At 44.3% G+C, this 15,012-nt stretch overlaps 1 protein-coding gene across 2 annotated transcripts; it reads right to left on the minus strand.

The window, feature by feature from the left end:
- Window positions 1-499: 499 nt before the first annotated feature.
- TMEM252 (transmembrane protein 252) lies at window positions 500-7,135 on the minus strand. 2 transcript variants are annotated; one of them, XM_045772610.2, is made up of 3 exons: window positions 6,796-7,135; window positions 4,242-4,334; window positions 500-2,989 (listed from the first exon to the last, which is right to left on the minus strand). In XM_045772610.2, exons 1-3 carry the CDS (start codon window positions 7,068-7,070, stop codon window positions 2,752-2,754), a joined length of 606 nt encoding a protein of 201 aa, XP_045628566.2. In that variant the 5' UTR covers window positions 7,071-7,135; the 3' UTR covers window positions 500-2,751. The 2 variants fall into 2 exon arrangements, with proteins under 2 accessions (XP_045628566.2, XP_045628567.2); XM_045772611.2 differs by lacking the exon at window positions 4,242-4,334 and having other exon boundaries at window positions 6,796-7,133.
- Window positions 7,136-15,012: the final 7,877 nt, after the last annotated feature.

The raw sequence follows: 15,012 nt of genomic DNA on the forward strand, positions 1-15,012 counted from the left end.
CTCTTCTTCACTCTCTTGCAGTCTCCGTGCCCTCCTTGCCATTCAGGGAATCATGGTTCTCCGTCCATCACCTCTAATTGTACCATTAAGCTTAAGGAGGAAGACGGGGTACAATGTCTACCTCCTTGAGTAAGTGCCCCAGGGGTGGCCAATGATTTCTTATTAAGCACAGCGGAACGCTTTTGTCCGGACTTGCCCAGCGGGTTTTAACTGGGGGGCCTCTCAAAGGTAGGATTTGTCTGGAGTAACACCCTGTCCTTGATGCTGGCTTCGGAGTACATCTGTTTTCAAAAAAGCAATAAATGTCTATTAGTAGTACTTCTTTTCAAAAAGCACCTGGCTTATCTTATGAATCAATAGCTGATGTTCAGTAATGTTTGGGTTTTCAAAAAGATTAACTCGTCTGGATGCTTCGTTAGTTCCACATGGAGAATCAAACTTTGACTTATGTTCCCCTATTGATTTTTTTTTCTGCTACAAAACAGAGATGAAAGAGAGGGAAGTTTAAGTACAAAATTTATTGGAGTAAAGAGACCAAAACAATTTTCTTATGTAAATCAAAATTAACATGTTTCATATGACTACCAGAAGTTGGAAGAGCCATCTATGACAAATGCAAACTCTGGATGAAAGCCCAGTGACAGAGTTGGTTCAGGCCCATGGGTGTGCTCAGACCCCAGAGAAAATTTCAGGGTAACAGTCTCAATAGAGGGATGGAGAGAGATGACAGAGAGAAATAATAAATTGCATTGCTAAGAAATGATCACCTTCCCATTGGACAACCATGAGTGACCTTCATATCCAGTTATGCCCTTGAGGTCAAGGATTCAAATCACAGATGCCCAAATGCATGTTTCATGTAAAGGGACCAGGATTTCCTCTTATATGGCTTCCTGTGTATTTGTCAGGACATGCTGAATGTGTGCACTCAGCAAAAATGGGAGGAGGAGGCCATGGAGGCCCCATTCCATTTTGACAGCCCTCTTTCTCCTTGAAAGCTCTTCATCCTCACCACCGCTGTTCAAACCTCCCGTGTGCCCCTTCACTGAGAGCTGCCTGTCACCAGTAGGAGCCACTATTCATCATCGATGGAATGATCAGAGAGAAGGAAAGAAACTGCATGAAGAGGTGAGGGCCAAGCTCCTAGGCAGAAAACAGGGAGGGCATCTTTACATGTTAAAAGAGAACCCTATGATTTGTCAACTACAATGAAGAAATTTTAAATCTTTTTTAAGTTAAAAAAATATAAAAGAATGCTAGAAGAAGCTCTCCAGCTTCCCCAAGGTCTGTAAAGTATTGCACAAGTCCTGGGGCCCCACTTCCTGCTGGGGCCCACTTTCTGAAGCTGGAGAGAAGTCCAAACTGCTCCACGGGAGAAGGGAGCTTAGACGGGGTTAACCTAGGACAAATGTGTGAAGTAAATACACCTGCCCAAGCCCGTCTACTGGAAACGACTATATGTTATGGGCAAAGTTTCTTAACACCTCAAAGTCTCAGTTTATGCATCTGTAAAATGGGATGAACCATTGCACTTATTTCTGAAGGCTATAATGAGGGTTAAACGAAAAGCACAAAAAGTCCACGGTGCAGAACCTGTCATATAAAAGACATTCCGTAATTGTTAGGTAATAATCCCAGCATAAATTCTTCACTTGATTGAGGAAGAAACTTAGTCCCAAGGAAGTGAAGATTCTTGTCCAAGCTCTAAAGCATCAGGAGGCCCGTCTTCCCACCGCCCTGCCCCCCAACATGTCCTCTTGTGTTAAAACACGTAATAAAATATAATAAAGCTGAGGAAGAATAAGTGGGTTTTAAAAATAAATGTCATAAGACTAAAAATGCATGGGTCTGTATCTTGAGACACAAAGAATTTCCTGTTAAGTATCAAAGTACTACAATATAGTCTCCTTTCTTTCAATTCTGGGATTTGCAGGGGGATTTATTGAAATACACATGAATATTTTAATGCCTTTCAAGATTTACGTCAAAATTATATTAATACAACTTATGGCTAGTACAGTTTTCCCCTCTGAATTCTGTGTCTTATGGATTTTTAAGTATTCTGTCCACCTTGTCATCTCTGCTTGTACAACCATCCCGTTTTTAAGATATTCATTGAAAATTTTGTGTTTGAGCCATTTTGAAAGGAAATATTATAGTTGTTTTCCGTATAGAAATAAAATACGCACAGTTAAAGTAATATGAAGTAACATGCATGGCTTCCAAGAGCACAGCTCCCACAACGTGAATTACGATGTCACTCTGGTAATATTGTAAATGAAGAGACTATAACACCAGCCAACAAAACCCGCAAATGAAACCACAATGACCCTTCGTTTCCAGCACACTCTCCTCTCGCAATTGTTGGGTGATGTAGTGCCTGTAGGCGCCTGGTTGTCCCACCAGCAGCACCTGTGTCCCCGCCCCAGGGGACTGAGGTGACGGGAGGGGGTTTAGTGAGAGCCAAAAACCTCTTGGAGCTGAGCTCCAAAACTGGTCCCAAAGCCCACCTGGGCTGGGATTAGCGCGAATCCATTGAAATGTTGCAGGCTGCTGACCGCACCCTTCTGGAGCCCTTGCAGGCCAAGCACATTGGTGGAACTGCATGGCTGTCATCCCCAGCATCTCCTCGGCGAGCACTTCTGGGGGTCCCAGAAGACACTTTCCCTCCCATAGTCCAGTGGCCGCATTTATGATCAGCAGCTGTAACCCATGAGGGCGCGTTCTGAGCATGAGGGAGTATCCCCTGCATCAGCATCCCCGGCTCTGCCTCTCGGCATCCTGCAATGATGTGGCTGCCGGCGCTCTGCCTGCTACAGACTCCTCGTAGGAAGGGGGGGCCTCTGGGCGGGCATCCATCGCATCCTCGAATTCAAGGCCTATCTCTGTGTACAGAGGAGGAGGAACACCCAAGGCCTCGCCCCCTGCAGGACAAGGTTGCTTCTTGGCATCAAGACTCTCTTCATATGCAGGAGGGTAGAAATCTGGCCTGGGGATCAAAATGCCACAAACACACATGTGTTATTTAAGTGGTTAATGCCAAAGAGGCATATGCCTGCCTCTCTCAAATCACATTGTGTGAAGTGAAACTGTTAAGAAACATTGATTTCGAAACAGATGTACTTCTTCCCTGGCATCACCAGTTTTTAAAAAAATGTGCTGCTCTTCCAGCAAAACCCTCCTTATCAGCCATCGGATGTGTGCCTCTAGAGTCCTATTTTTCCCAGTGGGTTATTCCAAGCTATCCCCTCTCTCTCCCTCGTGGGAACCAGGGACTTTCAGTGCGAGGTCGTTGCCAGGGGAAGGGACACGGGGAGCCTCGGCTGTGCAACTTCCCTCCACCCAAGTAGTCCATCCACGTCCTTGTCCCCGTTCACACACACCTCATTTTCGACTTCATTGTGCTCACTGTCTCAAATCCTCCTAGCCAAAAAAATAATGAACAAAAACCAATGTATAAACTTGTCAGATCGCTGTTGTCCATCTGAACTTAATGTAACCTTGTGTGTCAACTACACTCTAATAAAACATGTTTTTAAAAGCCCAGCTCTGTGCTGTCTCCTCAACTCTGTGAGTTGCTTCTCTCTTTCTTTTCTTTCAAGTCTCAGCAGCTAGTTTCCAAAAAACATGCTCATTTCTCAAACCATCTCAATCGACAACTTCACATAGATTTCACTGGCAGCCCTTTCCATGCCAATAAGTCAATGGTAAAAGGAGCCATTCTCACCGAAGGTGGTGTGTTCATTGGTCATCTTGCCCAATGTTGCTAATTGCTAAGTCCTTCTGGCTTCTCCATCATGAATGGGACGGGGGGTAGTGTGAGGTGAGGTGAAGAAGAGAGAGGGTGAGCTTGATCGAGTTGTGTATTTATAGAGCGAATCCCTCGGTGCCCACAGGGAGTGTTTATGGTGTGTAACCACAACAGAACAGAGCCTGCCACTTGTAGCCACAGCTCCATTCCAAATATTACCAGGCGCAAAGCCAGATAGCTGAAGGAGGGGTCTACTGTACGGCATAAATCTCAGCCTTCACTCAGAATAGCCAAGGCAGTGTCATGGGGCACACGTGTAAAGACACTGAAGACAGAAAGGTGAGCTGTTCCCTGGAGTGATTTGAAAGGCTCCAGGATGACTGCCGCCCGCCCCCAAATCCCATCCAGCTCTTCCAGTCCCATTCGCCCCCACCAGTTGACATTCCCAGTGCCCTGAGTTCCACCATTGCACACTCATTGGCTCTGATACCTCAATGTGGGTTCCCATTTTGAATGCATATGCTTCTGAGAAATGCAACTTTTTCTTGACTCACTTCCTGGCCATTCTGTGTAGGCTGGGCACCTATTAGATGCAGCAGGAAGACACATTTCAATGGGGTGTCACAACAGCCATATCATGGATCCTTTTGAAATAACTGGGCACGGTGTGATGTTAGCAAATTTAAGCTGCCTCCTATAGGCAATCAGTTACTCTTCTTTTTAAAAAGATTTTATTTATGTATTTGACAGAGAGAGAGCACAAGCAGGGGGAGTGGCAGGCAGAGGGAGAGGGAGAAGCAGACGGCGCGCTGAGCAAGGAGCCTGACAGAGGGGTTGATCCCAGGACCCCGGGTCACGCCCTGAGCCAAAGGTAGACGCTTCACGACTGAGCCACCCAGGCGCCCCTGCAATCAGTTACTCTGATCAGGAATTCACACTCTGGAGGCAATCATTTAACATTTATACAAGAAAAAAAATCATCACTCAAGAAGCACCATCGCAATCACTTTAGTTATCTTAATCTTTATCAAACCCAGAGACCTTGCCAGTTAGTATAATAAACATTGGAAATGCGGTTTGGTTACTGTAATTAGTATCTTATTAATTCGCATAATAATGTCAAAGATCAACCGTCATGAGTAAAATTATTTATATTCAAGATACATGGAGTAGCTAAGATATTTTAGATGAAGAGGGCAAAAGAATTTATAGAGTCTTGCAGCCTGTATCTTGAGGATGATGACTGAAGTTTTATCCCTAAATGGTCCTGTGGTCAGCCAAGAATTAGGAGGGTTTTGGTTGTCTGAGACTGACCATAAGGTGAACTGAAGTTTGTTTTATTATAGTGCAATATATATAACATTAGATTTATCACTGTAGCTGTTTTAAGTGCATCAGTGATATCTGGTACATCCACACTGTTAAGCAACCTTCACCATGATCCGTCTCCGGAACTTAGCCATCATTTCAAACTGAAACTCTGTACTCAGTAAACAGTAAGTCCCCATTCCTTCCTCCCTGCTGGCCCAATAACCACTGTTCGCTTTCTGGCTATGAATTTCACTGCTCTAGATATCTCATGGAAGTGGAATCGTACAGTATTTCTCTTTTTGTGTCTGGCTCCTTTTACTTAGTATAATGTCTTCAGGGTTTATCCATGCTGTAGCATGTTAGACTGTCTTTCCTTTTTATGACCGAATAATATTCCATCGTATGCATAGACCACATTTTGTTTATGCATTCATCCAGTGACGGACATATGGGTTGTCTCCACCTTTTGGCTATCATGAATGCTGCTATGAACACTAGTGTACAACTACGTATTCAAAGTCCTACTTTTAATTCTTCTGTCTACATACCCAGAAGTAGAATTGCTGGATCAAATGGTGATTCCAAATTTAACCTCCATGCCATTTTCTATAAAATGATTGCACCATTTTACATTCCCACCAGCAGTGCACAAGATTTCGGGGTTTTTTTTAAAAGATTTTATTTATTTATTTCAGACAGAGAGAAAGCGAGCGAGAGAGAGAGCAAACACAAGCAGGAGGAGGAGCAGAGGGAGAAGCAGGCTACTGGCTCAGCAGGGAGTCTGACTCGGGGCTCAATCCCAGGACCCCAAGATCATGACCTGAGCCAAGACAGACGTTTTACATATGGACTGAGCCACCAGGTGCCCCCAGGTTTCGAAGTTTTGTATATTCTTGCTAACACTTGTTGTTTTCTGTGTGTTTTTTATTTTTTTTATTTTTTTAAAGATTTTATTTATTTATTCGACAGAGGGAGACAGCCAGCGAGAGAGAACACAAGCAGGGGGAGTGGGAGAGGAAGAAGCAGGCTCATAGCGGAAGAGCCTGATGTGGGGCTCGATCCCGTAACGCCGGGATCACGCCCTAAGCCAAAGGCAGACGCTTAACCGCTGTGCCACCCAGGCGCCCCCCTGTGTGTTTTTTAAAGTAAGAACCATCATAATGGGCATGAGGTGGTAAGGTTAACTGAATTACTGCTGGAATGTTACTGCCTTGCCTTGAATAAAACTTTCATGCAAGGTGTGATCAGAACATCTAGAAAGACGGTAAGCTGGGACCTCACCAAGTTCCTTAAGAGGTTGCAGCACTCATTCAATGCCTCTTTGTTCATTTGCTGTGTGGCAGAATTTGGTCTGGAACTTCCTTGCCTTATAACCTGGTAGCCGGGTTATGGGGACTATCTCGCCACCACCTGCCTCTAAGGACAGCTTCCATGATACAACAAAAGAACCTAAGAGTTGGGCCTCTAATATTGGCTTAGCTGGGTTTTCAATGGGGGAAGAGGTGGTTTTTCAGATATAAATACCCTCTACTTCATGGTTTTCTCCAGAGGCAGCACCATTCTTCCAAAGGACTAACCCTGGGGTAATTTCCCCAGCAGGAAAGCTTCAGTTCTAGACAGACAGCCCTGCAGGCCATGGACATTGCTGCACAGTGGGATTAGGTTCATTCTGCATCTTTCCAGAATTCAGCCCCACTGCAGCCCTCCTTATCCTCTGGCCTCCCAGTACATACCTGTCAACTGTGGCCAGGGGTGCCCCATGAGAAAGGTGTCTTCTGAGCACATGGGTGAACACCCCTTTGCTTTCCCTTGCCTGGCGGTAGGTGCTCCAGAAAATTCCACTCAGAAGGATCACAAACCCCAGCGGCAGAAGCATATAGGCCAGGATCAGATTCCCTCGACAGTTGAATATCGATCCTGAAGAAATGAAGAAGGCCCCCAGACAGATCATCAGAAAGCCCATCAGGAGGGCAAGGGCACAGAGAACAAGACTAGTTCTGTTCTGCATCCCCGCTCCTTTGGAACTCTTCTACTCCCTTCTTCCTTGCTCAGAGAGAATGCTCTCATTAGCCCGCTCAGAGCTTTATATGCTCTGGGACCAACTGGCCTTTGGACAATTAAGTGAAGCAGGCACTGAGAAGCTATTCATTAACCATTGAAAGTTACCGTAATATCCTTGGAGGATTAACCTAAAAACACAGCATTGTGTAATACAGGAAGGAGTGGCTTTTCATCGCGGGCTTGCTCTTCGGAGCTGGGTAGGACCCTTAAGCCAGCCCCAGTGATTTGAGGGAAGGTCTCTCATCTTTTGATTAAATGGGCACTCATCTCTTAATCCCCATGGTGGGTAATTCCCCACAAATGCTAGAGAAATCAGCATTTCTTGATGAACTATCTTCTTTGTGGTTTGGCAAGGGATCCTTTCCTGATTTCTTCTTTCTCTGTACTAAAAAGACATTTTTAAGCTCCTAACAAGTTCGTCTTGCCTCTTGCAATGAAACTCTCTTTGTTGCGCTCACCCTACATTACTGGAAAAATTCCAAGAGAAAAGCCTATGGGGTGAGCTCCCTGATTCCTTCTCTGTTGATAAGGAAATGAGCATCCGCAGGAGGAGGAAAGAGAATTCTGGAGAGAAGGATTGTAATAGAGCTTTGGGAATTGGTGGGGGGTGAATTTCTGGGGCTGGTTGTAAAAGGCTATGATCTGGGGGGCACCTGGGTGGCTCAGTAGGTTAAATGTCTGCCTTCGGCTCAGGTCGTGATCCCAGGGTCCTAAGATGGAGCCCCTAGGTTGGGCTCCATTCTCAGCAGGGAGTCTGTTTCTTCCTCTGCCCCTCCCCCCAGCTTGTGGGCTCTCTATCTCAGATAAGTAAGTAAAAATCTTTAAAAAAAAAAAAAGGCAACGATCTGGTGACTTCTCTGATCCTGGTTTTGTATCTTTCCCATTGTTGGGCCCAAATTTTGAGATCCTAGGGTCATTTCTGGTTAACAGATAGGTGTTTGATAAAAATTTTTGCTTATTGCTCAACTGCTGACAACCATTCTTGGCTTATCTTTCCTGCTCATAGGAAAGGCCACAGGTATTTAATAAAAGAGCATCCCCTAAAACATGTAGCATGTTTCCATCTCCAAGGAAAACAAACCCATGTGAGAAACACTGCCTTGTCAATCCCCACCCTCCCTCACACACACCTTAGAGTTTCACGAGGCACACTAGCATATTAAAAGCTCTGAAAAGTCCTACAATCCTTTCCCCCTCACAAAACACATATGAAATGAAATTTGTTTTGGTAGATGCCGCTAAAAAAAATGTTCCCTGTCCTCTCCCCTGCACCATCTGCTTCCCTGCAGCATTGCCTCAAAAAATCTTTACAGAACCAGCCTTCTGTTTCCTGTCTGGAATTTGTTTCCTCCATCTTGACTGTCTTTGGTTATAGACGCCCTATTCTAGATCTGTTCATGCCTTGATTCCTTCCCTTTTTTATGTGATGTTTTGGCGTGTCCCTGCCAAAATTCTCCTGCCCACAGGGACTCTGGGTCACTTTTGTGCAAAGAGATGATCTTCAGTCCCTCTTTGCCACTCCTCTACCCCACTACTCCATTACTATTATTCCATTTACTTTCCTGATGGAAAAAGAAATTCTTTGTGCAGTGCCCCAGTGGTGCCCTATACACCCTTTAGCCTCATCCCCACCATCTCGTTAGTTCTACGTTCATGTTATGGGCTAGGGCAGAGAGAAAGACACTGGCTCAAAATGATATAAGGCACTTCCCTATTCCACCTTCTAACCTCTACCTTTATTAGCTTCAATTCTTACCCTGATCTACTTTCATCTGGTCTTGTTTTTATCCTTGCGATCTGAAAACAACCCTTTCTCCCTCCTTTTCCAATTGGTCTTGAGGTTTTCAGATTTCCAAGATGGCCCCTGATGATCCCTGCCTTCTGGTATCTGTGTCCCCTGGAATGCAGGCTGGACATATTGGGAGTAGGCTGGACTTAGTGACTTGATTCTCACCAATAGAATATGGTAGGATGTCACATCTCTGATTAGGTTGCAAAAGATTGTAACTTTGTCTCACTAGCAGACTTTTTCTATTGTCCTCATGGCTTATACCCTTTAAAGAAGGAAGCTGCCATATTAGAGAGGCCCGTATGACAGGGAACTAAGGGGAGCTTGGCCAACAGTCAGTGAAGAACTGAGGACCTTAGTCCATCAGCCAGTGAGAAACTGCTTCCCGCCAATGATCAATGATTGAAATCAAATCCTTGCCCAGTCCAGCCTTGAGATGACTATACCCTAAGCAACACCTCGCTTGAGAGACCTTGAAGTCAAGGACTCAGCTAGGTCATGCTCAGATTCCTGCCCCACAGAAACTCTGAGATGATGGGTGTGTGTTGTTTTAAGTTGCTATGTTTTGTGGCAATTTGTTAGGTAGCAACAGATAACTAAAACAGCTCCTTGGGACGTTGAAACCAAGGGGACAATTGGGTAAGTGCGTAGTATCTGGCACATAGAACTCGCCCTATGAAGGTTAGCTGTAATCACGCTCACCATTATTGTTATTGTCATTAATGCTGTAATTCCAAACAGCTTAGAAAGACCCAGGATTTCCAACCGAAAGGTCTGCACTAGGAGGTGGGTCCCAAGAGCAGGTAAGTGGTAGAGCCCCAGAGTGATGCTTACAGAGTAGAGTAAGGAGGGTAGCACTCTTGATGAGGACTGCCCACCCATAGGGTTGGGCTTCTTTGTTTTAAACCAAAACTGGAAGATGAACCAGACTGGGCATTATGATAGGTCAGGCCTAGTTCCTGTGATCACATAAGTCCTTGAGCAAGTAAGTATCTCTGTTCTTCCCTCCTCCAGTTCCAATGAAGCATAACTAATGCCCTAGAGTTTGTCAGATAGGTTCTCCCCCTTCAGTACCCTTTATGGAGGTTATTACCTGTCAATCCCAGAGCAGTGCATTTTTTTAAACAGTGTTTTTGTTTGTTTTGGTAAGAAATTCTGTAGGAAAGAGCAAGATCCAGGAGCTAGCAGGAGGATGAAAAGACTTAGTTCCTTTATATAAAATAAAGAGCTGGGCTCAGAATAGTTGAGTTTATCAGGGGTGAGGTGGGGCATCAAGGAGAAAGTACAGGAAGATCTGTAGTTTACCAAGAAAGTAGCTGAGAAAGGGAAAAAATCAATATAGAAATATGAAATATTGCTGGGGGCCACGTATCTCCTTCATGACAGTTGACACATCCTCGGGAAAGATTAATGTTGAAGTTATTTTTGCCTGTTTGTGTTTTTTTTTTATTATTGTTAAATATAAAAATTATTAAATAATTATATATATATTTTTACTGTGACTCTTCTTCAGTCCTGAAGCACATGCATTACTATTCTCTGAGCATGATTCCCCTTTGATGCCTCAAAAATGGTGATAGTGACATAGCACACACATTGAGGGACAGCACCCTGGGCTTCATCAGTCTGGAAGGGGCAGAACCCCAAGCAGAAGGCCAGTTGTAATGACAAAAGAGAAAAGTGGGCCATATCCTCAGGGTTGGGGAAAAATGAAAAGAATCCAATAAAGAGCTGGTCCCACACCAAAACATCACCTTAAAGAGCCAGTTTCAGGAGACCTTTGAGCCTTTGCCTGGGCTTCCGTATGCTCTGCCCTACCTTCTATGTCTGCCTTGACCCCCAGGCCAATGTTCCTGTTCTTGTCCACCTCACCACTGCCAGTGCTAAGTGTGACAATGAGGGACCAATATTAGTGACTTCGTTTAAAGGTGGAGAAACCTTCATTTAAAGGAGAGAGAGATTTCTGAGTCACCTAAGTTCATACAAACAGCTTGGGACTGATGGGGAAAAGAATGTTCGGGAGGAGTAAGGACAGAGGCCCTCCTTCGATTGAGAAATGTTCTGGGACCCAAAAGAAGCCAAGCCATCGTCCTCCTGTCCCAATTCCCCACTAAGAGATCTATCTAGGAAATGTCCTGCTTTTAAGCCAGTTTATTTATTCATTATTATAATTCTTAAGAATTCACCAATCAGCAAAAGTGCCTGGCTCGGCAATAGGCAGCACCATGTTATTTGGTTGACAGCCAAACTGTCTTAAAACATAATCACTCTCTCAACACTGTTCCTTTGAGCATGACTGACCCATGAGCACTTCTGAACATTGAGTGCAGCCGAGTTCCAAGCACTGTTTTGCCCTCCACGTCAGAGCCCCCTGAAGCCTCCCCCTGTGTAATACGTAAATGCCTTGGAGTTTCTAACTGCACTCCAGCCTTTGTTTACTGGACACATTGGCCAGTGCCCTTCTCTTGAAAACAGAAAAATCGTATCTCTTTGGAGGAGAAGCCAATGGGGACTTTGGAAGGAAGCGAATGGCGTGTTGAAGCTATTGTATGGGAGGGGTCAAGAGCTGAGGGAGGGCGGCCAGATTCCAGAAGGTCACTTAGGTTTAGGAAGTGAGGCCTTGCAGGAGGTAGGGAAGGTGAGCATGTGCGTAACCAGCCATGTCACCCTGGTCTACTTTCATGGTGGTGATTACTGAGTGATTTCTGGATTAGCCTTTCACACGTGTGGGTTCACTGAGCACTGGTCACTTCCTTCTCCTTCTTGTTTTCTTTGCTTTTGAACCTTTCTCCCCATCTCTGTTTTTCCCCTCACTCACTCAGGAAGATTTACATGAAGGCATTTTTAGTTTGGCAGAGAAGAAACAGCTTCTCAGAAAATGTGCGGCACCCCACGGTCAAGTGATATTAGATCAGCACGTGAGGCTCATACTCACCTTGGAATGAACCTAGTGAGTCTCTAGGAAGGAGAACGCCAAGCAGGGCCAGGACTGGTGAGGGCTGCGAGGAACTCGCTTAGAGTACAAAGCTTACGGGGTGCCAAAACACTTAGTAATCAAGACAAATCATATTTCTGAGCAACGTTTTTAAAAAAAATCAAAATGGCAAACTATGGCTCATGAGCTGGCCACCTGTTTCTGCAAGTGAAGTTTTAGTGAGGAAATTGAGTCATGTCTATGGACCAAGCAAGAAGATGAATTCTGTTCTAGAAAGAGTTCAGCTTCCAACTTAACCCACAGATCAGCCAGAAAGACTTAATTTCTTTGCAGATCTGTGGAAAACTGAAAAGAGACCATAGCCACTTTGGATCAGAGAAGAAGCTTAAGGCAGGGCAGAACTGGACGACCTGCTTTTACACCAGTTGGCATGTTGGCCAATAACTTGTAAATATGATATGAGTTCTGTGTCCCACCTCATGAAATTCTCTTTAATATTGAACTTCTCTTGAAAACAATGACAACCCAGTAGCAATGAGCATCCATGGCACTCAGACTATTGTCTCTACCTACCATCCCACTGAAAAACCCATATACCATTGTAGAAGTGGCAGATTCTAGGGCTCAGGCAGAAGACCCAGGAGATGTATTGTTGAACTGGAAAGCAAGAAAGTGAATGAACGCTCCAGGAGTTATGCCTAAGAGGTGTGGCAGCCACCTTGAAGGGGTCTCCTGCTAGCTCAGGGTTTCTGATCCTCAGCACTATTCACATTTTGAGCCCCATAATCCTGTGCAACAGGGACTGTCCTCTGCATGTGCTGTGTTGAGTGGCAACTCTGGTCTCTGTCTACCCACTAGATACCTAGTCAAGGAAATCAGTAATGTCTACAGACATTGCTAAATATCTCCTGGGGATCAAATTTGCCCTTGGTTGAGGACTACTGCTCTAGCCCAAGATGGGACAATCTGAGGACCAAAATTTCAGAAACTGAAATAAATTGAAACATAAAATAAATTAAAATCCACGTGTTCATTATATCTCTTCAGCACTAAATAACAGTCATCTCTGATTTTTTTTAATGTCCTTCTGTCTATTCCCTTTGTTCCTCCGTTATCAACTCTTTAGATGGATGTGGGAGCTTCTGGAAATTTCTTTATCTCTGCGGTGTGCTCTGGAAGATCCCTTAGCCAAATGTTCCAGCTCATTAATTTAATATTCATCTGTGCCCTTTTGGTTATTCAGCTCAATTTTTAAGGAATAGTGATTATATTTTTGATAATCTAGAAGTCTGAGTGTTTCTTTCTCATAGCTGCTTTTCTATGGCTGCTTTTCTTATGGCTGTGGTAATCATCCCGGTGAATTAAAGTTCTAATGATAGGAGCCAACTTTTAGGGTGTGTTGAGTAGAATCTTGCAGGGGTGCAAATAGATGATCTTGGTTTGGGACATTTCTCTCCCCAACATACGAGATCTGGGAACCTCTCATATCAGAAGCATCTCATGCTCTCTTCTTTTCTTGCACCTCTTCCCACCGTGATTCCTATGGTTTTATGTATAGAGTTATCAAATTCTGCTCTACTTCTCCATCCAGAGTTGGCCTTTCTGATAGGACAACCCCCAGGTTCACTGTCTAAAGCAGTTATGAGACTTTAACATGAAGCAAACACCACTGTTTCCAGACGTTCAGCATATGAGGGGCATGGGCAGATCATGAAAGGCCCAGGAGTTTGTAATGCAATCTTCTAATTTATTGACCAGATAATGATTGACAGGGCCCCTCCCTACACTGTACCGGTTAACCCTGAGCTTGAAGTTCCTCTAGTTAGTGTACGAATTAGCTCTTAACTTTGCAGTATCCTTTTTCTGACTTTTTCTTTTTTTAGTAGACAGGTACGCTCAGTCTGCAAATCTGTTTCCAAGTTTTTTCTGAGTGCATATGGATATGAGTGGATATTATTTACAAAATTAAGATCAGACTATCTCTGTAATTTTGTATTTTACTTTTTTCACTAGAACAGCATATGTTTTTGAAAACATTATTTTTCATGTGTGCACGTTCTTGTTTTGTTTTCTAAAGACTTTATTTACTTATTTAGAGAAAGCCTGTGTGCAAGTGGGGGAGGGGCAGAGAAAGAAGGAGAGAGAGAATCTCAAGCACACTCCACGCCGAGCGTGGAGCCCAACACAGGGCTCAATCCCACAACCTTGAGATCGTGACCTGAGCTAAAATCAAGAGTTGGATGCTTAACCGACTGAGCCACCTAGGCACCCTGTCATGATTGCATGTTTTGAATGAGCCTTCATAGTTCATCAGGCTGGAGTATAATTACTAATTTTCTATACTTCTTCAGCACTGAATAATAAGGTCCTTAAAGACAGAGAAAAATGTCATCCTAAAGACTAACTGAATATCTGTCATGTGCAGCTCTAGAAGTGCTCCTAACTCAATCTTGTTTTTTTTCTTTCAGTTGGATAGGTCAGAACCAAGGCAGAGACTTGGGATATGAGATGAAGGCAGACGCAGAAAAGAAGGGTAGCTTGGGAGCAGAGAAGACTAATAGAGGCATTCCTATCTTGTGGCTTGATTTCCCGTCTCCTACTTTTTGGTGCTATCCTTAGTTGGGTTGGAGAAATATGGATGTTCACGTTTTCCTTCCTCTTATTAAAGCCCTAGGAATAGGAACCTATCTTTGGAATATGATGTTTCTTTCTTACATATCAAAATATGTATAAAGTACTGGGGAGGGGAGGTGATTCTACATTACAGGTGTACTAACAAGTCAAAGATGATGTGCGTCTATCTGAGTTGCTATCGATGGCCCCAGAATGATGAGTCATTCTCTGTTTACACTGAGGGACTGAAGTTACGTCTGGTCGCCGCCAGGAGTGTCATCAAGTCGTGAAAATGCCATGACAGTAACTGTAAGTTCTCAGGGGACTGTGACGTGCAGAGTGTTCAGAAACCTTTACTTAGGGACGCCTGGGTGGCTCAGTCGTTAAGCGTCTGCCTTCAGCTCAGGGTGTGATCCCGGCGTTATGGGATCGAGCCCCACATCAGGCTCCTCCGCTGGGAGCCTGATTCTTCCTCTCCCACTCCCCCTGCTTGTGTTCCCTCTCTCGCTGGCTGTCTCTGTCAAATAAATAAATAAAATCTTTAAAAAAAAA

This window comes from Ursus americanus, chromosome 34, assembly GCF_024610735.1.
Source record: "Ursus americanus isolate L20-20 chromosome 34, mUrsAme1.1.p, whole genome shotgun sequence".
In the NCBI taxonomy this organism is placed as follows: domain Eukaryota; kingdom Metazoa; phylum Chordata; class Mammalia; order Carnivora; family Ursidae; genus Ursus; species Ursus americanus.